The sequence below is a fragment of the Thermobia domestica genome, chromosome 7 (genome assembly GCF_964235325.1).
Source record: "Thermobia domestica chromosome 7, izTheDome1.hap1.1, whole genome shotgun sequence".
Taxonomy (NCBI): Eukaryota; Metazoa; Arthropoda; class Insecta; order Zygentoma; family Lepismatidae; genus Thermobia; species Thermobia domestica.
In genome coordinates this window covers 126160529-126185401 of record NC_137460.1, presented here as the reverse complement: position 1 = coordinate 126185401, position 24873 = coordinate 126160529, and the positions used below count along the sequence as shown (strand labels likewise).

The 24873-nt window shown below is 33.4% G+C and overlaps 1 protein-coding gene across 1 annotated transcript in view; it reads right to left on the bottom strand.

Annotated features, from left to right (window-relative positions):
• Nucleotides 1-2715, bottom strand: part of LOC145689330 (uncharacterized) — a 28206-nt gene extending 25491 nt beyond the window's left edge. The window contains exon 1 of the mRNA XM_081763475.1: nt 2677-2715. Coding sequence (XP_081619601.1) covers nt 2677-2715 — 39 coding nt within the window. The remainder of the gene's footprint in view (nt 1-2676) is intronic.
• Between the last annotated feature and the right edge of the window lie 22158 nt (nt 2716-24873).

Genomic DNA, 24873 nt, shown 5'->3' with positions numbered 1-24873 from the left:
CTTACTTAAGAACAATATTTCAAAACAAATGGTAAGCAAGAAATATATGCTATATTAATCAAAATATTTCTGAAATTCGTAATGGTAATAAGAATTGAACAGTAATTAGAACGATAATAGTAATCAAAATATTAACTACGTAATGGAACAAGTGTAATTTTAATCAAATAAAAAATATAATTTGATGCAAAATATAAAGGTATGTCTAAAACATCAAACAATTACTTACATTAGTACTTGATAATATTAGTGAACTAAATAGCCCTTTCTTGATTCGTAATGACAATGAATCTATAAGAAAAATAATTTGTTGTTGTCGCTACATAATAATAGCGTTTAATCAGAACATTAACATAGACACTAATTTAAGTCAATTCTCTTAATTACTGTATCTGCTTTATCTTGTTATATTAGATTTCTGATTTACGTGTAGAATTTAAGCTAAACACTGTATCAGCTGAATTTAAGCGTAACAAGACTGTACATTGACAGAGTATCAGCGAAAGTTCTACGATAGAAAATGAGTTATTTACCGAGGATGACTGAAGTATCGGGAAATGCTCCTGAACTTGCCGATAAAGGGTAACTTTGACGTTCGGTGAATTACCAAGTATCACGGAATATAGAGTACATACTACTCAAGCGCAGACATATACTGAAATTTCAACAGAGATGTGTCACTTTTATACCATCACAAGACCCTAAAATATCCGAACATACCCGAAGTGAAAACCCGAACATTCCCGAAATGAAAACCCGAACATTTCCCCAAGTGGTCCCAAACATTTTCGAAGTGAAGACCCAAACATTCTCCAGCTGAAGGCCCGAACTTTCCCGAAGTGAAAACACAAACATGAACGAAACAAAGATACAAAATTTCAAAAAGGAAAGTTATTATCGAAGGTAATGTTTTAAATACAAAGTTTATAAGTCAAAGTAGTTGAAGTTTACCGAAGATAACAAAAGTATCGGGAAACGGACCCGTGGTTTCCGATAAATTATAACGTATTCGTTCCCGTAAAATGTTATATGCACAATAAATATGTAATATAGAAAAACACCACATGACATATTCCTAATTAGTATTTATCATTCATTAATTTAATTATAATAATAGCATTTTCAATTTAATTAATAATAGTTCAAATTGATCAATACATTTTATTTGAAGTTTCATGTGTTTATAAAGACAAAAAATTGTATTTGTACTACTCTATAATCTGTCTTTTCGTAAAAAATGTTTCTGATTTTATAGAAAATGTTTTACTCTATCATAAACAAAAGACTACACGAATAAAAATTAAACGTACATTAAAAATTGTAAATTTTACACTTTTATACATATAAACTGTAAGATTACTGAACTTCAACCAAAATAAAACAAACAGTTTAATACTAACAAAATATGTTATGGCTAACTGTAGTGACAAAAGTTGACTACAAACGATAGTAGAAAATTGTTGTCATCGTTGTAACAATAGAAGTTACTAAAAAATTTTACACTTAGGGAAATTAACGTATATTGTAATACAAAAATAAAGCCCAAAATCTTAATAGAAAAAATTGACATGAAAAAATGTTCAAACGAAAAGTGGCTACTAAAAAATGTTATAAAGTTTAAACGGAAAACTTAAAAAAGTGAAAACAAAAGATGTAAAAACAAAAAAGTATGTTAAAAGAAAAATAAAACAAGAGTTCAAACAAAAGGTTAGTAACGAAGTGTTAAAAAGTTAAAATAGATAAGTTAGAAAGTTTAACAGAAAAATTAAAAAGACGAAAGTGTAAAAACAAAAGATTAAAAGAAAAATGTAAAAACAAGAAAAGTTGAAAAGTGAAAATAGAAAATTAGCAGCAAAAAGTTAGAAAAGTTAAAAGTTAAAATAGAAAATTGACCTTTATTGTACACAAGAAATTATCTCTAAGAACAAATAATAATAGTAATTACTATAACAATAAAGTTACTGTAAACTAGCTGAATGAAAAGACAAATTGTTAAATTTCATTCTCAGAAAATAATACTTGAAACTATTTTAGTTTTTAAAAAAAGTTTAACTACATTACATGTTCTTAGACAAATCTTATCGGCAAGTTAACACATTCATTTTTAAATATAAGTAATTTTCTATTGTTTTCAAAATCGAAAGATTTTTCATTTGTTTTGAAGTTACGGGAAAAATAGGAATATAATTAAATTTGCAATTACGTTCGGAATATTACTTCAATTGAAATGCTGTAATAGTTATTACGGAAGGTTATTTACCAGTAAGAAATAAGTATTAAATTAAAGACATTTAGTTAAATGTTAAGACTTAAGTTCATAGTGTTGCTACAGACGCTAAGAAAAACTAGTAACTTGGAAGAAAAATACTTTTTTATCATTTATCTATGATTTTCCATTTTTGACAGAATTTTCCGTTGATAAATTTTATTTGTAAATTGTACAAAATAAAAGTATCAGTACTGTTACTTACCAATCAATTTAGTCAAATCGTGGTTACAGGGAAACTTGATTAGAATGCAACAATCGAATATCTGTGTGCAACACTGTAATAGATTCAAAGATTATATTATGACTTCATGTTCTATTTAAATTACAATTATCTATATTTGTCTCTACCTTAATTTTATTTATTTATCATTAAAAAATAAATTTCTAAGTTCTCTTCCACAGTTTACCCTCTTCTCTTTCTTCTCAGTTAAGATTCGGGTGTTCATATTTAACTGTTTAGTAATCCTATGGACGAGAGTGAAAAGATTCGGTTATAGCTAAGTCAGACAAACTTTCAATACAGTTGCAATTCACTGCTTTGTATTGTTCTGGGTGTAATCATCAAAGTATATTTCTTTCAGTTTTACTCAAGATTTAGAAAGGAAGTAGCAAGTATGTATAGTACAGGGCGCTGAAGAAATGAATTCGAAAAGCAGAAACATTACTATTAGTTTCTGATACATAGTTTGTGCAACTACAAGGCAGTGCTTTGGAAGTTCCAATTAATTATGTAACAGATTCTTGCTTAGATCATAATGATGTTCTCTTTTCTACTTTTCTCCTTAGTCATTAGATTTTCTCACTATTATGCAGTTTAAAGATATATAAGTAAAACATTATCTTAATTTCTGACCTTTATTTTATTGAATTATTGTTTACGCTTAAATAACATTTAAGTCATTTTCTTGGTCTTTGTAGCGTGTAGTAGACTAACAAACAAGTTTATCGCCTTATTTAGTTCATTGTTTTCCAAATTATGACTTATTTCAGCATGTTATATAGATTACTCCAAACATAATTACCTTCGTAGTAATTACTCAATCACATGTTTTGGTAAAACACTATTCATAATTCAGATACTAGTAGTAATAGTAGCAATCTTAATGTTAGATGTAGTAATAAATACAATTTTGAGCTATAACAGTAAAACATTTTAAGCGTATAGATACATTTCTATGAATAAATGTATCTCCTAAGAATGTATGAATGTAATATTTTTTTTCTAACAATTATTGCACAAGAATATACTATTCTTATTTTCAATACATATATTTTATAAGATTACCATAAAAATAGTGTTGAAAGAAAAGCATAGCAGTCAAATTTATACAGGATATATTAAAAAGTTATAAAGATCAACCATAGAAATGTAATCATGAAGAGAATATATATAGTAGCAATAATATTCCTAATAAAAGGTATACAAGACAATTAAAATGCTATTCATATGCTTATGATATGATAAACAAGGAAAAATAAAGTGAGGTAATCAATCATTGTAATAGAATTATCTAATAAGAAACGAAACTTCTACAACAAGCTTTTAATCAAAAAACAAACGAATGTGTAAGCATAAGTATTAAAGAGTATGTGAAGAAAGAGGTACAATGCATAGAACTGAACGAATTAGCTTCTAAAGGAATTCCAGGACAGGACATTTGCAAGATACGCAATACGCAATCAAATATCAACGTAACTGAAAAAGACGGAGACAGAGAAGGGAACGTAATCTTCAATATCAGATTCACACAGTGACACATAATTAGTAAAGATTAAAGAAGACGAAAGAATAAAGAATGAAAAAGTAAAACGATCTTATATATTCTATGTATATCATGTCAATTTACATGAAGATGGTAAGAAGTAAGAAAGAATGTCGACAATAACGAAACGTTCACCAATGACTTCCATTTCTCTATGCAAATATATTATGGACCAATTGATAACATTGTGCGTCAATGATCTGGTCATCTTTCGATAATATATAAATTATCTCACACTATAAAAGTTTTCATCTCACTACGTTCATCTTAAGATTTTCTTTCCCGTAACCTATCGTATTGTTCTTGTCAACTTTCGCAACGATATAGCGTATGACATTCTGTTTTCCCTGACATTATACAGTCTCTTATTATACATTTTCTATTCAAACAGTTTCTTCTCTGAAACTGTCTGGTTCGCGACCTAATTCTCTTCATTCTTCTCCACACCCATAGTTTCAACACTGTACTCTCTTTCACGTACTTGTTTTCATATCACACGAACCATTTCTCATTATTCACGGAAGCACAGAATAAACTTCCTCCTAAAGGGTTATTTTGCCATTTCTATCCTTGCTTTTATTCCACGTTTGCAATGTTATTATTACCTATGTATGAAAATCAAGTCATTTGTAATTGCAATGGACAACGCTCATACGAGAATTATAGTAAAAAAGTGTAAAATATGCAACTGAAATAATAGAAAATATAGTGAATTAAGTCGAATATCTGAAGCTTTTTTTTAGTATAATCATGTATTATATATGTTCAAAATTATATTAGAGGAAAAAGGAATATCCAACAATACCTCCTATCGGTATTTTTAATTTAGTGCCCTCCAAAAGTGTGCAAGCAGAATTATTACTATGCCTCTTTCAAAGAAAAAAATAACGGAAAAGTGGGGATCGATTTTTTCGATCAATTGAAGAGGCTGTGTTACCTTAAGAGTAGAGCACTCAATTCTAATGCGTGGAACCCCCTGCTTCCATACTAGTATACATCAAATGGTTTTTGTGATGGCGTGTGTTTCTCAACTATTTGTTTTAATTCTCAAACGTCCCACAAATCATGAACGTAAGAATAAAACTTCCAGATTTTATTGTACAGTCGCGCTTTAGAAAATTGTATCCACAGAGGACAGATAGACACATATATGTATAAAACATCAATCTATCTTTTGTAAGCTAAAATCTGTATGCCACAGTGTTCCTGAACTCCAAGTGTATTCTAATATTCAAGGATTTTAAGGTACAACTCATCACTTCCCTTACTGTTACATGTTATTTAACTTAGCTCCTCTCATTTGTAACTCCAACAATAAGTGATTTCAAAGCAATTTGTGTCTTATCACATAAGTAATGTATATATTTATTTTTCACAATTAATTTCAATCATCATCTTATTAAACGCTTGCAGAGACATGGGTTTAGAAGTGAATGCAGAGAAAACTAAATACATGGAAGTGCGTCGGGACCGGAATACAGCAAATTATGGATGCGTTAAAATATTAAATAATACTTTCCACATAGTGGAAACTCAAATATCTAGGATCAAACCGAAAGCATATTCACGAAGAAATTAAATGTCGACTAAAAGCAGGGAATTTGTGTTATTCAGTTCAAAATTTTTTCATAAAAATTTTATTGAAGCTTAAAATATACAAAACGATAATTATGCCTGTTGATCTGTATGGCTGCGAAGCATGGCCACTTACTCTGAGGAAAAAACATAGACTAAAAGTATTTGAGAACAATATCCTGAGACAAATATTCGAACCCAAGAGGAACGGGGATGGGGAATGGCGGAAACTGCATAACGATGAACTACATAATTTATATGGTCTACCAACATTGTTAGGGTCGTTAAGTCTAGGAGGCTTAGGTGGGCGGGTCATGTAGCTAGAATAGAAGAAAGTAGAAACGCTTTCAAAGTCTTGACTGGAAGACCGTTCGGAAAACGACCATTAGGAAAACTTAGGCGCAGATGGGAGGACAATATTAAGATGGATCTCGCAGAGATTGCAATACCAAGTAGAAACTGGCTGCAGTTAGCTAAGAATAGAAGTCAATGGAGAGCTTTTGTGAACGCGGCATTGAACCTCCGGGTTTCATAAGCCATAGAGTTAGTTAGTTAATTAGTTATTTCAATCATCAAAATAACCTTCTGTTTAAAAAAAACCTTTATGCTAAGTTGGCAACTCTGTTACCCTGATGATAATGCAAAATATGTCAAGTATGTCGGACAAATTCTAAACAGTTTTTCTATTTACCACGGTGCACCATGTTGTTATCCTAATAATAAACAGCATGTCTCAGTCTGTATATCACATTAATAGACTTCACTATATGCCCTGCCTGCATAACTGGCAGCCTTTATACAATAGATATTGCTACCGATTTAAAACTACTATCCTTAATGTAACAGCAAGGCGTCTCAGTAACTCAGTCACGATAATTTCTAATAGGAAGGTTAAGCCAATAGTTGTTATTATCTGAGCTGCCTCGTATCTGACGGCAAACATGACGCTACTGTACAGGAAATTTGCAGACGTCCTACAGAATTTCAAAGCTAGTAAATCTTGCCATAAACTTAAATACTATAATCAATATATAAGGCTAATTCTAATAATAAGTACATTAATCACACTATTAGATGCAGTTACCTGCGCTGCCGAATAAACGTTTATCTCTTATATTCCGTAACAAAAAGGTCGCTACCTACCTTGTTTAGATAACACCAAGTTGTCCCTGACGTACACTACGTGTTATTACATATATATCTCCTCTTACTAGTCACTTCTCATACCAAGTCGCTCGGCGAGAAACAAATATGTTTTCTATATTTAAAAAGTGCCTTTAAACCATGCAATCAACGTGATTAATATTAGACAACTTATTATTCTCGGATCATTTTAGCGCACTGCAGTACGCAGTATTAGTACTGTGCACTAATTTCATACACAAAATTTCAATAAAGAGGATTCTTCGTTAACCAATACCGTATCATGTTCTAATTACTTTTACATTATCCCCATCTAAAAATTCTTGATCTAAAAAATCTATGACCTAATGCCTCAATAAAATAGTATGGTTATGTCTCATACGAAATGTCTTCCTTTCATCCGAAGAAACATTATGTCTGTTTCTCTCTACCACTATTATTTCTTCCCTTCATCAATTACTTATAAGTATTCGCTTTCACCCGTCTACTTTACCCTAAACCCTAGATATATAATACTAGCAAAACAAAATAATCTCACTGATAATGTTAGTATAAAAACGTCCCAACTTGTATGTCACATACGCACGTAAAATTACATTCTTAGTACGAATTCTTGTTCTCCATACTGTCTAATATATTCCGATAATTTAATGGCTAGCATGGGCGCTTTTCGTACACGTAGGCCCAAGTTTGATTCACGGTGCTTCTTTCATATAAACAATAGTAATCGTTTTACTTTTTAAATTAGTTTCGCATCTTTCATAGCCAGGAAGTGTAACCCTAAGGCGTTAAAGTAAAAAACCATATGCTCTATACATACAAAAGGCGCTTGTCCGGCATTCAATTAATGAAACTGAGACGTGACTTTGAGCAAAATAACATTTTCAAATACTCTCCTCCCATTTATAACACAAAACTCCTATCTATTAGTTTACAACCGCTGTAAATCACGAGGTGAATATATAATGTAAAACACAAAACTTACCAAAAGAAATTAATTATATACCGTATTTTAGTTCACGTAACGGTTTTAAACACGAATAAATCTTCTTTGTGGCTACATGATTAGCGTACGCGCCTTTGGCGTGGGGATTGAATTCCCTGCTGGAGCTCAAGGATTCTAATTCCACGTTAATCAGTAGGTCCATGTCTCACATAACTATGGTGCTAAAAAAAAAAGGGACGCTAAACTTCAAATCAAATACGATTACTTGTACCTTCAAGAAACTATAAGAAAAAATCTAAATTTTCTCATAAAATGATTACAAAAGTATCACATACCAAGCTTTATTCAGCTCCTGCATTTCACAAAGTTAACATTTTTTTTCCAGATGCGCCTCAAAATGAAAAAGATTGGGAACCACTGACATATGCTAACAATTATAAAAGTATTATTTGTCACCAAAATTCAAACTTATGTTCAGTTCAATATTACTAAAGATAAAATTCAAAGCAGGTGTAGGTTACCCAGTTCCTTTCCCCTACTGTAAATGTTAATACCACACACAAAAATAATAAACAATTAATACTATATTACATAAATAATCAGTTTCACCCATCATTTAATGGTCTTTTCATGTAACATTAACTTCTTATATTCTGAAGAGATGCTAGGATTCTATGAGCAAGAAAATAATCGCATATTTATTTTGAAATTTATCTGTCTCTGTGTCTATGCAACTATTGTTTTAATATGTAAAATAATAACTGCGTTTAGCCCTGACGGAGAGGTCCAAACAATCCAAAATTTCTTGCTATTTTTTATTGTATTTGGTTTTCGGCGCGGAAGATCATGATTCGATTCCCGGCAACGTCACAGGTTGTGTTCAATTTTAGTGCCATATAAGTAAAAACTCCATCGAACAAAATATTTAGCGTACGGTTCTCCACCTGGGAGAATACTCATTCGATTCCCGGTGCAATGAACAATCTTGATTCCCTGTAGCCTCCATATTACATTACACTACACCTTAGTTAATTTATAATTCCATAAAAATACAGCGAGTCATATGGTTTTCAATGCCGGAAAATCCGCAATCAATTCCTGATAAGAAAAAAACACTTCCGTCCCCTATACTCCCAACAATTACAAGTGTTTTGCGTGTATTTCATTTCCAATGTCCCTTCTCATATGAAAAAAAAAACATAAACATAAAACAAGAAAAGAAACACAAAGCCAGTACTTACAGATAAATTCTTCTTCTCTGTTAACTTCTATAGAATACAATCCACCAACTCAAACGCATCGTGCTTTTATTTCTTCAAATGAAACCACTGGATTTGCATCAAAGTTTATATACCAACGAAAATAAATCCAGAAGATTCTACGAAATTCTAGAATGATTTTATTACTCTCACTCTCCGAGACTCATATATTACATCCTCTGTGTCGCCCAACCTCCCCTGCGGGCACTTAAACAGATGGTGGTCTCTTTTCTTAAAGAACCCTTGTCGTTCTGAATTAATTTTCCTGTCGCGTCCTGAACCTTTCGCGTTGCAGTTTACCTGTTCTTTTCCCAAACAATTAATCTTTAAAGGATTCCGTTTCCGTTTCAAAAAAGTCTATCAAAATCAAACGGTTGACATTAATTATACACTTCAAGAACCATGCGTGAATTCTTTACATTATTAATTACTTCCTTTATATTAAAATGTCCACCCTACCCAGAACTAAATTAACATTATTTTCTCATTTAAACCCAAAACAATTTATTTTCAGTAACTAATGTTGTTTTCTTTAAATTTGTCGCTATAATTCAAAGCACTACAAAGTCTGCCGATTCAATTCATCTAATGTCACACCCTCATTACAAATGCATTTACTTATCACTTTATATATGGGCGAGCTCTGTTTGGACATTCAAAATGTTACAAAGTACACAAAAATAATTAATCAACATAAAGTACAAGCACAGCCAACCATTTCGTTCAATTTCCTATTTAAACCTTTATCAAAAATAATTCATCCTGTCACTTTAACATGCTCTACAAAGGAACGCATATAAAAAAAAAGTGAACAAAAAATATGTAGGTCGTTATTACGTACGCAAAATAATGAGACTACAGTCCGGTACAGCATAATTACATGTCAGTAATTGTACCTAAAGTACCGGTAATAATTCAATTACAATTGAACCTTTGTACTTCAATGAGAGTACTTAGAGTAATTACAATATTCATTACTTCAACGACAGTATGTACATAGTGTACCAAAAAGTGTAAATACAGAAACTAATTGAAAAAGGCGACACAGTAATTGAAAGTGGAATACAGATGCAGATACTTCTACTAAGGTGTCCAAATTCAATATGAGGACAAATTGTATTAAAATTTGTAATATCGCCCCTAAAATTAGACAAAATTTAAGAAAAGTCGTGATTTCGGAGAGGGGTTTTCGTATCCCCAGGCACACCCCCTGCCTACAGCAAATGAAGAATATAGTTTAAAATGAGCAATGCTAATACGTTAAAATAGTTGAAAGAAATGATCGCCGGGTAGCCAGGTAGCCAAGTCCGCTCTTGCAAGTGGGATAAATTACTGAAAAGGCATAAGAATTAATGTTTATATTCATGTAGTTAGATTATTTCTATGTATTTGCGAAGGTAGAGCAGGAAAGGGAAGGGATTTTAGAATTTTTGTGTAACTTTGTTTTCTGTAAGATTATTGATTATTACGAGTCAATCAGGTAACAGGTTTCAGATGAGATGTCACATTTAAAGATCTGTACGTTGTTCAAGTAGTTTCACACTGTGTATGATGAGTAAAAGTTCCTGATTAGTACTGAGTTCGTCACTCGAAAGTGTATAAATGCAAGTGTGTTTAAGTGTGTTAAATGGCCATATCTTTCATTGCATATAAACGAAGGGGAAGGTTGCTGTGTTAGGAAGAATATATTTATCGGATAAACTATTGTCGTGAGTCAAAATAATATTGCGATTGTAGTGAAGGGTGTAAGGTTACTGTTATTCTAATTTTTGTTGAATTTGAATCTTTATCTGGTGAATACACACATCCTCCACACTTTTGGAGGCCTCTACGACAGTAAGGACGCAAGTGAGACGGATGGCGCATCGCACATCGAAAGCAAATTAGTGTCGAATACTATGGTCAGCATATGATGTATTTCTATCAAACAGAAGAAAAAAGCTACAAGGAATTGAAAACTTGACTTCTTGCAAAGGGCTTTGTTTCGAAAAAGACCTGAGATAAGTATCACATCTAATTACGTAGATTATTTTCAAAAGATGTAATGATCTTAATGCCGTTTACAGCAATTTGGGTGGCGTGTTGTTTGCAACGGTGTTGTTTGCCACGACTCGATTTTCGTGTTGTTTGCCACGAAGTATTTGCATTCCGATCTTATCATATCTTATTAGCGTGTTAATTTACTCATCTGGAGTAAGAGGAAGGGTTGCCAGGCGCCTCTGTTTTTGATCCTCTGGAACAAGTGGTAAATGTTCTCGCCTTTGGGACGAGAGAGGTCTCATTAGAGTCGCTGTTGAAAGAGAACATTAAACTCAAAACAAATGAACATAGAACATCATTAATATCACAATAGCTTAATAAATTGATATAATTGCATTTTCTCTTCTAACGGAGTTTTAATATTATCTCCTGTTGTATAATTTTCTGTTTTCAATTTCAATTACGTCCTACCCTTATGCCGTGTAAGCTAAAGGATGGTAATGATAAGAATGAATGAAAAATAGTGTAATGAAGAAAATGGAAGGAAGAAGAACCCCGAGAAACCTCAGACACACTGTGTTTGTCCACCACAAAATCCACTTTGCGCGAGGAAATTCTGAGTGCCTTGTAAAGTTCAGGAAACACAAATATAACATCAATTTATAAATTTTAGTGTGAAGATCCGAGAAAGTAGATGCACAGAGACTGACTTATGTACTTGTTTCTCTGACAAAATTACAACTGAAGTCATCAGAGTAGATTGTAATTAATTTCTTGATTGCGACACTGTCATCCAAAGTGTTTACTCTGAGAATTGCTTGAAAAGTCAAGTAAATATATCTCATTTCTGTACACCGAAAATCTACCTGAGATACGATCTTGTGTACGATTACATCAAAAAGCCAATATTTTAAATAGTTCTTCTCTGATTTCTTCTCGGAGTGGTTCAGAATCAAATGCGGGATTCAATTTCTTACATTGATATGATCTAGATTTTATCTTCAAACGTCCGAGAGAATTAATGGTTGTAACTTAGAGAAATGTAACCTACCCGTTTCTTCTGCCATAGGTTTTATAGTCTTAAATCGTACACAGGGCTCCCTTGCGGCTATGTGGATAGCGTACGCGCCTTTGGTATGGGAGACCCGGGTTCGATTACCGGTGGAAACTCATGTGTATCGGAAACTATGTTAAGTTGTAGACCCAAGGCTCATAGTCTTCTGCTGAATGGGATGCTTAACTCAAATCCACTCCAATTCGTGTACATTCCATCTTGTTTCAGAAAGGCTATGGAGGGATTGCCGACCCTTGTATTTTAATAATCTCTGTGGGACAGATTTGATTTTCAGTCTTAGCGTCCCGTTCAGCATCGAGGCTATATGGGACGTGGACCTACAATTTAACGTGGAATCCGAACGAAATAAGCTCCCGCCAAGAATCGAACCTGGGTCCCTACGCTAACCGCTCATCCACTAGGGAGTTCTTTGTGTGGACTTGAAAATACCCCAGTAACTATACATAAGTCACTAAATTTTTGTATTACCAATAGACTAAATTTTTCTACTTTCAGCAAAGGTGTTTAAAAGATCGTTAAATCCAGATTTTTAAATCTAATTTTAATTTGATCTCTAGAAAGGTTATGAAATATATATATATATATATATATATATATATATATATATATATATATATATATATATATATATATATATATATATATATATATATCACGTATCGCGCCCCCTCTAGAAGGTTTGGGTCCCCATTTATCGGGATTCCTATACCCCCCTTATTGTTAGTCCTGATGATATGTCGAAATTTAACGTTGGCTACACAGTCGAACACAAACAAATTGTAGGCAATATCAATTTTGAAAATGCACTTGTAGAGTTTCTAAGCAAACAAATTATTATATTGAGTGCTTGAACTCACCTTGAATAAATTTAACTGTGGCGTTAACAGCCGATAGCGTAGTAACCCAATAACGTGCTTGGGACAATTCGTATTGTATGCATTCTGTTTATAATATAATAGATGTGATCATTATAATATGCTCATCTAGCAACCCTTAGCAAGTCGATTTTGTATAAGTCTTCACGATTTTGATATAAGATAAGCTAGAGAGAGCAATACCGTGGCAAACAACACCAAAATCGAGTCATGGCAAACAACACGTAATAGCAATTTGTTATTTTACATGGTTTAGGAGATGTGATAATGAATGTTAATGTTGGCAATACTGGTAAAAGTCGTGAAATTAGGAGAATTTGCAGTAATCGCGACGGGCCTAGGACAAATCTGCCAATTACCAAATGCGCCAATCGTGAAAATGGACAAATCTGCCAATGGACAAATCCGCCAATGGACAAATCTGCCAATTGACAAATCTGCCAATTACCAAATCTGCCAATTACCAAATGTGCCAAACGCGAAAATGACCAAATGCGCCAATTGTGAAAAAGGACAAATCTGCCAATTACCAAATGCGCCAAACGCGAAAATGACCAAATGCGCCAATTGTGAAAATGGACAAATCAGCCAATTGACAAATCTGCCAATTGACAAATCTGCCAATTACCAAATGCGCCAATCGCGAAAATGACCAAATGCGCCAATCGTGAGAATGGACAGATCTGCCAATGGACAAATCTGCCAATGGACAAATCTGCCAATTGACAAATCCGCCAATTACCAAATCCGCCAATTACCAAATCCGCCAATTACCAAATCTGCCAATGGACAAATCTGCCAAAGGATAAGTCACCGAACTATCATTTTATTTTAGATGTATTCTTCAATCATCATCCTACAATATTACGAAAAAGAAGAAGAATTATTTATGAAAGAAAGCGGAAAAGAGTATTTTAATTTTGATGTGTTTTACTTTAATTAATTCGCAATTATGTTTCAAAATGAATGTTTACTGATGTTGGTTGTTGGAGTTTAGTATCCCATTGCTGTACATAGGTTATATGAGACGTGAAGTAACGCGTTTGAATTTTAATGCCCTCTTACTAGGAATCGAACCCGAAAAGACTAATGTTTGTTGTAATTATTCGATAGCCAACAAATAATTTTCAGAGTAAGTTTCTCTTTATGTAGTTAATACGTTTAAAGTGGATTGAATATGATCCAAGATTAGTTCATATAAAAGGAAAATTAGTATATTTGAGTTCACTTCGCATCTATTAGTAAATACACATTAGTAACTGGTGTTTTGTAACTTGTATGCTTAGTGATTTTGTAATAATTTTGTGATCCTGATTACAGATTTCTAAAGTGAAAAATATTAACTGTTAACAATCGGATTGTACCTTTTGTTACTTGATTTCCTCTTAACACTGACACACATATTTCCAAGAATGAAACGCGTAGTTCTAACAGTCTTCCAATGACGAGACATATATCATTCCATTGATAATATTGAGGTAAACAAAATGTTATACATGCGTGTAAGAACCCATGTAAACTTTTCTAGAACATGTAGTAAAATATCGTATTCGTAGATATGAACATTGATGCTCTGTTACAGCTACTTACTGATATAAAAGTGAAATTGAATTACATCGTCATTAACCATGCACACTGATCTTGGAGATTGGCCTCCCTGAATGTAGATATCTTTATTCGAATTTGTGACAAGGAAATACACATATTTCAATCCCTCCCCAAAATTATACAGAAGTCATCGTCGCTGTCATTAAGATCTTTATTACACCAATTCTAAGACTACATTACTCAGTTAATGAGATATATACATATACACATTATATATGTATAAATCGATAAATCACATCGAACCAAATAAAATGAGATGCTCGAATACAAGTTTAGTTTATAAAAAAAAAATATGATGCACTAACAACTGTATCTTTCGTTGCCAATAATCAGTGACAGCTTTCATTCATTGTCCTGGCAGTAGTGAACTAGCAGTTTCCTTGTCTTTTCGTAAGGTGACACATACACTTTTTCGAACATGATAGCTGGTTGTAATCGTAGGTAATAACAATCAAGTTAATTAAAAAGTCTTGGTAATAAGTATTTTCAAATTGGTTAAAATGAATACGAACCTGTTTTCGGAACGGGTAATTTGAATAGGGACATCAAAATATAAGCCGTCACTTTAGAATCTTTTTAAAGAAAATTACAAAAGTGTTTACTTAAAATATTTACTTTATATTTTACAAGGCTATGAAAATATTTCTTCACATTCTTTCAAATATTCACAACTTTCACAATTACAAACTAGAATTTCTCACCAAGTACAAGATCGTATAAAAAATAAATACCAAAATTAATAGTTGTAAAAGAATTTTTTCTGTTATAACTTTCGATTTTAAAATTCACGACTGTAAATCAGGTCAAGAGGACAAAAGTTACTTGTAATATGGGCAAAGTTCCTACAATCTAAGAACCCCGCAAACCTGACTTAATAAATTATATATAAAAAAAAAACTATATATTCTAAACGTTCTAAATAGAGTACTCAAAAAAGATCTCAAGATACGTGTTTGCAAACAAGTCATGATTATACTAACTACTGCCTACTTACTAACGATGTTATTATTGCTAAAATAATTGCGTTTCTTCTTACTTTCCTTATTCATTTTCTGTTAAAGATTATAGCTTCTTGTTCAAGACTTTTTATTATTAACTTTTACCGACTGTATTTTTCTACTTATAATAAGGAACACATATATTGGTTTATTTCGAAAATGTAAAAAAGAAGCAGACATCCGCTTAATGAATTAGGTCAGCCATAGCTCGTAGATTTCATGGTCTTTCACACAAATTCTATGCGAGGTCCAACCAAACTTGTGAAATCTCCATCCCCGTAAAGGTCGTCAGCACAGTTGCAACTTCGTTTTTGTTGAAATAGTCAAGTAACAATATTTATATGGTTCAAGTCCTTTTTCTTTATTATTTCTTCTACTACTTTTAAATTTGAAAATTGAAAGAGCTTTTGTGTAAAGTGTATCCCTCTCATAGTGGGCTACTTACATGATGATGCACCACAGGCACTTCGTCGGTAATTTCAAACTTGAAATACTCATAACGGAATAAATTGAGTTGAGTTGATTTTAGTTTAGCGTCCCTTTCAGCAGCGAGGCTATATGAGACGTGGATCTACTGATTAACGTGGAATCCGAACCACATGAGCTCCCACCGGGAATCGAACCCGGGTCTCCCACGCCAAAGGCGCGTACGCTAACCGCTTAGCCACGGATGAGCTCTCATAACGGAATAAGCAAAATAAACAAAGAAAAGAAATAAACTGGCTCCCCAAAGACCACAATATTAGCCACGGTTACCCCCTTTGTGGTCATATTAGTAAAGAAACGCAGTTTGTCCTTTACAAGATAATATTTCCTCGACATACATTTAGATTCTTTTTAAGAATAAATAATATACGATAACCCAACACATTACTCACATATTTATCTTCGTATTCTCTTGTATTTCTTTCATTATAATATATTCATGGGCATATATAGATTGATCCTTTGGAACAAATGCTATAACTTCAATAAAAGTATCACAAATTGCCTACTTATAATACAGCATATAGCCTATAAAGCATATAGATTCTCTTATTATTTGTGTAGGTGTTATTCTCTTACATACAATTTTTACTTTATGGTTTTCAATGAATAGGTTAGGTTCTCTAAAATAACGATGTGTATGACATGTTCCCTTTTCTGTACTTATAAATTTATTCATACAAAACTTAACATTTCGACTCATATTTCTTTGATTTACTAACTAGTTATATATTTTTCATTATTCATTTCGATAACCTGAGAATAGTTGTAAACTATAAATTTATAAAGTAAGTAGTCATAACTTCGAAATCAACATGTTTTCTTCTTCCATTTCTCATTCAGTCACTTTCTTTCAGAAAAAATGTACTGTGTCTTTTTTTACAATTGCAAACGTAATATAGAGTCACAATGATACAATTTAATGGCATATAAATATTATAATGTCTTATAAATGTTCGTTAAAATGTCATACATTAAAGCTTATACATATCACGTTTTTGATAAAATTATTACAACCCATTATGTATCAATAGTGGCGTCTTAGGAAGAAGGGCAATGCATTATACGACATTATATTAGAGTTGGGGAACCGGTCAAAACTCCCACAGCCAAAACACCCACACTCAAGAAATGTCAAAACGCTCACACAAACGGTCATAAATCCCACACAAATGGACAAATCTCCCAAATACACGAACGGTCATAACCCCCACAGCCAAAACCCCCACACTCAAGAAATGTCAAAACGCCCACACGATCGGTCATAACCCCCACAGACAAAACCCCCACACTGGTAATCGGTCATAACATCCAACGGTCATAACTCCCACACAAATGGAAAAACCAGCCACACATAGCAACGGTCACAATCCCCACATAAATGGACAAAACCCCCACACAAATGGACAAAACTCCCACATGCAGAAATTGTCACAACTGCCACACAAATGGACAGAACCCCCACACAATCGGACAAATCTCGCACACTCTGAAATGATCCTGGTTGTATGTCTTGCCCTTGTACTTTTTAATAACATTTTTTATTCCACTTAAACTGATGTTGCAACTATTCTTCTTGCACTGTTTTCTAATGACAGAAACACTAAAGTGGGCGTCGTAAAGAGCCGCAACAAAGACGTGCAATCACGATCATTTCAGAGTGTGGGGGATTTATCCGATTGTGTGGGGGTTTTGTCCATTTGTGTGGCAGTTGTGACAATTTCTCCATGTGGGAGTTTATGTGGGGATTATGGCCATTGCTATGTGTGGCTGTTTTGTCCATTTGTGTGGGAGTTTTGACCGATTTTGTGGGCGTTTTGACATTTCTTGAGTGTAGGGGTTTTGGCTGTGGGGGTTTTGACCGTTCGTGCGTTTGGGAGATTTGTCCATTTGTGTGGGGGTTATGACCGATCGTGTGGGCGTTTTGACATTTCTTGAGTGTGGGGGTTTGGGCTGTGGGGGTTATGACCGTTCGTGCGTTTGGGAGATTTGTCCATTTGTGTGGGAGTTATGACCGATCGTGTGGCGTTTTGACATTTCTTGAGTGTAGGGGTTTCGGCTGTGGGGGTTATGACCGTTCGTGTATTTGGGAGATTTGTTCATTTGTGTGGGGGTTATGACCGTTTGTGTGGGCGTTTTGACATTTCTTGAGTGTAGGGGTTTTGGCTGTGGGGGTTTTGACCTAGACCCATTTGTTGCATCGCTTTTGGTGTTCTTTTAGGTACCTCATTGCAACCACAACCTTGAGCTACACCACGAGATGTAGAAAGAGTAGAAACAACATTCTAGATAAGTGTGTTAAGTCTGGTGAAGATACTATTATAGTATTGAAACTTTACATTTTAGTGTTTTTACTAAAAAGTGCTGTACCTTGTCATGACAATTGAGTTAAATATAAAATTTATTTACAAGGTCTACAGGTGGTTTATTTAACGTTAGAAATATTCTTTGAACATATCGTTGGGCATGTTAAGGAGATGCAAAGAATTTTCACCTATACAAAATTAAACATCACTTTCATTATTGCTTACAGTAACTCTTTACATATACTTAATTTTCAACTCTTTTCATCTCTGAAGCAAAAAAAAAAAAAAGATAATTTTTCTAGATATATTTATTTCCTTTCTACAGAAAGTAATTTATTACTTGAATTATTAAAGGTAAACTAAAATATTGCTCTGAATGTTACCACTATTTTACGTATTTATTTATAGACCATTCTCGTGGGTAATGATGTATATAGTTATTCGCTGTAAGTCGTAAGTAAGACACGTGCGGATAACCATAATTGATAGGACGATCACTACCAACTTCATTGGAACATGTGTGGGCCCATGTGAACGCACGAACAGTAACCAATCTACTATTGAATCGCACGTTTATGTTCTTTTCCTACGATTTTTCTCCATCTGTACATCGCTTACAGGATCTTCGTCATTGACTAGGCACATGGAGGACGCTGATATTTCGATAATATTGTCGTTTTACCCTTTGACACAATGACGACTATTAAGTGTATATGAATTTCGCATATAGGATGAATACCAAAATTTTACTATAGGGCATTAAGCTACATATCTCACACATCTGTTGTTCCGCTATGGGTGCTTTCATCCTCAATTGTCATCTCTATAAATATTTGAACAACTTTTTGCGATTTCATCTTCGGAGAGGGTAACACATTTTCATAACATGAATCAGGTGTATTCTAGTCACTGTACACCTTCTACTCTCGTTTGATAACCTACCCTTGGTTCATCAAACATAGCCCTAGCATGCGATTCTGACAGACACATGATTATGACAGCATTTCCTACGACCACCACCTAGCTACTTTAAGACTATATACCTGCTCAAATATCAGTTTGTATTTGTGCTGGAAGGTGATATTAACATGAGTACTATGCGTTTTTTTACAGCCTTTATAACGTATGTCTGATGCGAGCAAGTGATGCAGTCATGAACACCAAGTTTTCCTTCTTCTTTTGAGCAAGCATTCGTATAGATGAATGAATTCTTATTCTAAGTACTTATCTTGAATGGGGGCAGACATCAAAGGGTATAAGAGTTAAAATGGTCTAAAGCAAATATTGTAATCCTTGGGGTATATAAGAGTTAAAATGGTCCTAAACTAATATTGTAATCTTCTGAAAGTCCTTTTTGCACATTTATCTACAATATCTATAAACCCTCCCTTTGAGCTTTCGCGTTAATCTAGTCGCTAGTACGTGAGCATTTTGTATAAGGGGTCCCGGCCTTGATTCCTGGTAAGAGATACTTTGTGATTTGGACTGTCCGTTATATTTCTGTTTGTCACTAACGTGTATGCTTAAGTTGAATTGCAACCAAAAAAGATGACTACACAGTCGGGTGTCGCTGTTGCAACTAATTAAAGGAAATTAAGCTGGTATAGTGGCTGGTGGGTGGGTTTTTGGTGTATGGGTCCGAGGTTTCATCCGCAGTGGAGATTCTCTGTGATTTTAACTGTCCTCGATCTTTCTGTGTCCGTGTCTCTGTCATGTCTCATTCAGTACAATTAGAATTAAAAGATAATTACAGAGAATATTGTCTCAGTTGGGGCGAGTTAAGAGACTGACAGCTGCTCAGGAAATGCGAATTGCACATTTAAGTCTACCATACATTGATGTATTTTTCGGTCGTAACCATAAAATTTCATACGCTAGTCTTGTTAGCAGCTGTCAATACGTTAGTGTATGGGACCTGGCGTAAGTTTACGTAACGAATTTTTATACGCTGGAAAAGTCTGTCTGCTTTTAACTTCGAGAGTAAATACGGCGCGTAAAAACGGCTCAAATGAAAGAGTTTTCAGGCAGCAGGTGGTCTCTTGCCCTTTCTAGGCCTTCTCCCCGTTCTGGTTATATTGTTTTCAGAAGAGAGAACCTGTTCTTGTGTTGTCCTCGCGGATCGTTGCTGAGGTTTGCTGGCAGACTCACCAGAAATCATCATTCCAATCTAGTTTCAGTCTTTCTATACAATACATGATTTCGGCTAAATTAATATTTTCTATTGCACAAAACGAGATATTATTTCATAATTAAAATTCATAATTAATTTTCAGTACATAGAGAAAAAGCTATTTAAATCCAATACTTCCTAATCAGAATTCGCAAATGATGAGAGCTCCTCCGTGGCTATATGGTCAGCGTACGCTTCTCTGGCGCGGGACATCCTGTTCGATTCTCGGCAGGAGCTCATCCAGTTTGGATCCCACTTCTCATATAGCCTCGCTGTTTAAGAGGTCGCTAAATTGAAACCCAATCCAATCGAACATGATGTCTTTCGACTACGAATTTAACATTAAATTTAGTATTTGCATATTAGTCCCGCCCCACACACACAGACACAGAGGTCGAGATGGTTATAAAGATGAAGTCACATCTTTAGAATTGCTCATGTTCTGCTATTAAAAAGAGAAGTATAACATGACTTTTAATAGGGTGTGACCAATTCTCGGCAAACTGAAAATGTCACGCTATTTATAAAAGAGAGAGAGAAAGCAAGAGAAGGGAAAGAAGGAAGGTTAGGGCAACCAACAGCAATGTTACTTCCAGATATACTTTCGGGCACTTGGTTCTCTCAGTCGAATATGAATAAAAATGTCCCCAGTAGCAAAGATAAATTACATTTCACTCTTGTGAAGAACACTTCACCAAATAATGTCCAAGTGCAGCTTTCTGATAGTTTGTTTTGTCCCACGCTACCCATACAATACTTTTAGAAGAAATCATCACCAGTATAGAGGCTAGAGGTACCTACTAGGTATATTTAAGATAAAAAGTAGTAATCCTGACCTTCAACAAGATACTATCTCGATATCTGCCTGATAAAACTGAGCAAAAATTTGCGTTTGAGTATCGAAATTCGATAAAAGTTTTTTTTGGTATTTCGACCATCTGCTGCTTGTTATTTTAAGTACCTTCTCAATCTTACAAGAACTTGTAGCAAAATGGGTTCAGAAAGTCACTATTTTTTTTTCCACGTGACTTTACTCGTGAAAAAGAAAATGTGATAAACCACAATACATAGCCTAATGTTTCTTTCTTTGAGTATTATTTCAAACCTCAGAATGTATACATATTTAAATTTAATAGACCTAATAATCCTATTTCTCTATTAATGCTCACATACTAAGTATAAATAGAAGAATCATTGTACCGTTTGTTTTAGTGTGCTTGCTTTCCAGTGATAAAAGTTCTAGTTCAATCCAGGATACTAGCTATGTTGAATATTTTTCAACATTATATTATATCTCGTCATGATGGGGACTGTACCACCACTTACTTGAAAACTTATGTAGGTTCAAAACAGAACATACCTAACATCAAAATTTAAATGACACCCATTTGCAGGAAATAGGAATACACTCATAATAGTTCATGTTAACTTGTAGTATTCCATTAAAGCATTTCTCAACCTTTGTGGTATGGTTACTATCAATCTTTCCCAGGCAAACGTTAACTTAAGGTATATTACCACAAAATATTAAATAACAATGAATACCTGACACTTAAATAATTTCTTTCCTGAACAACTCAATCGTTTTACTGAGCTCCTATGCCACTAAACGGTTAGCGTACGTGTCTTTGGCGTGGAAGACCCGGGTTCGCTTCCTGGTGGGAGTCATGTGGTTCGGATTCCACGTTAATCAGTAGGTCTCATATCATATAGCCTCACTGTTGAAAGGGACGTTAAACTCAAAATCAACTCAAGTTATATCGTTTTACTATGTTTGTAAGTAGCACGTCCATCACTGTCAGGAGAATTGATATAATAATTGACGCAACTTCCTACTTAATAGTTTGTTATTTTAGTGGTATTTTAACTACTAGAGCTTCGAAATTAGTTGATATTTAATTGTTTTCAGTTTCGTATAACATACAAGTTTGTTTACATTTTTCTTTTTACTTTCTCCTTAATTCCTTATAACCACGATTTCTTACAGTGAAATATGCCTTATGTAATGAATATAAGAACTATGAGTATTAAAAACATACAATTCGACGGGATCTTTACACTGAGAGAAATGAAAATTTAAAATAAAACAACCTGTTTATTTTCTGAACCAATATGGAAACTCTTTCGACTTAGATTCCTTCAAACTGATTGGTTCATAAGTTGTGAAACAAATGTAGTAAAAAAAATAAATTTAAATCAACGAATGGATTTGGTTCAAAGTGTCTTTAATGAGTTAACAGTTTAAACATTTGAAAGAAAAAATCTGAACCAAAATTGGGTAGTTCTCAATTCATTTAATTAAGCAGTTAGATGTTTGTACCAACATGTAGTAAAATTTAAACAAACCAGTAGTTCAGAATAGTTTAACTTTGTTTGAAAATAACCTAATCTGAGTTGAATTGTAGGATAGAGAGTTGTGAATGGCTAATGTTTGAACGGAATTTGACTACTATAAATTCGAAATTAAATAGGCTCTAAATTAAGGTCTATATTATGGTAAAGCTTCGTGATAATATGCCAAATATCATATCTACGCCAAATTCATGAAACAGCTCCAATGATTTGTAACAATCCTACATTTTATTATATGTTGTTCCCATATAACATACACGTGCAAACCTCTCTTTTTAGAAAAAAATCAATATATAGTATACTAACTTACTATAACAATTTTAATAAAGTGTTAAATTTATCTTACTTTCCGTGATCGATTGTAGTTGCGCAAAAATAGATCCATTCACTTGTAATAGAAAGTACGGCAATTGGGTATGAACACTAAAAAGGGGGACAAAACACTACTAATATAAAGGGGCCATGTAATTAGGTTATAGTGTAAAGCTAAAAAAAGTGAGAGCAGCAATTACCTCCACGCACCTAATCGCCGATGGACAGCAAACATGTTAATATTATTCCCAATTTAACTGAATTTTAAGACATTGTTGAGGAATAATTTTAGTAGTATATAATTATATCTATACGCTTTTATTTGAATCACTTCACTTCAGATCTACAATTAGTTTCATTATATTTTCATTAATTGATAGTCATCCAACGATGCGTTCAAACATAGAATATTCACTAACAATCATTGCATTGGCCAACAACTTAATTTGTTTACAGTTAACTAAATATTTTTTTAAAAAACACCAAATTTGTTATATTTAATTTGAACATGTGGTTTAGTCCAGTCATTTGAATTAATAATTTTTCAATTTAAAAGTTGGTTTACATCGATCAAAAGTGTCTGCTTACTGTGTCAAAATGTTTTCAGTAGACCTTACATTGAATGCTGTAAATTTATTGTATCTTATACACTAACATGAGAGACGGATATAGGGCGTATTGTGAAGTTATACACTCAGAAAAAATGTATGTGGCGTACGTAAAAACGTAGGTTACATGTGTAAATCCTGTAGTTTTTGGACTTAAGGTAGAACTAAAAAAACGTATAACTAAAAAAGTATAACTAAGACATACTTTCCGTATAAATATTTCGAATAAACGTACTTTCTGTACGAACGAAAGAACTGTATATAAGTGATCAGGATGTCACATACAGATATACGCATGTAACATACAGCTGGCGTATGTAACATACGTATACGTATGTGATACATGGAAGACTGTTAGATGTCATACATCCTAAAACGGCATTATGTAGCATCTAAGTGAGGAAAATCTGTAGCATATGGATAACCTGTGCTCCTTGCAGATTCCTGTAGTAAACAATGATTCCGTATATTTGTACAATGTATCGCTGTCCGGATAACCGACTTTTCTCAGTGTATTAATTAATAAGAATTTGCGTCCGGTGAAGGGGAATGTTAAATGTTCGAAAAATTTTCTATATATATATATATATATATATATATATATATATATATATATATATATATATTTACAACAATGAGGAATATCACAGTCGAATCGATAAGTGTCAGTAAACTAGACAAATATTTAGAAGGGAGATGAAAAACAGAGCCGTAGCTATAGACTTCGGCGCCCCCACACTCACCTTATCGAGCTTTTCGGTTTTTTTTTTTTTTTTTAAATAAGACAAACAGCTGTTGTCTGGTTGCACAGATTATTGCAACAGCCAAAAGTGATCATTCTCTATTCTTTTACAAATAAAAGCTGTTTTCAAGAGGCTTATTTTGGACTTTTTGTTGAACTTATAAAACTGCCTCTGGCTGTACACATCCACCTTGAGAACAGTTATGAAAATTTACAATGTTTACGTTTCATACTATCTAGAAGAAATGAATTTTCAATATGTTTGAAACTATGTGTTTAAAAAGAAATGTTCGAAATGGGTAACAGCTTCAATTTCCAGTAATAATTGTAAACTTTTGTAAATTTATTCTGTATGTGACCACATAAAGAAGATTTTAATTTTGATTGTTTTACAGTAAAAAAAATT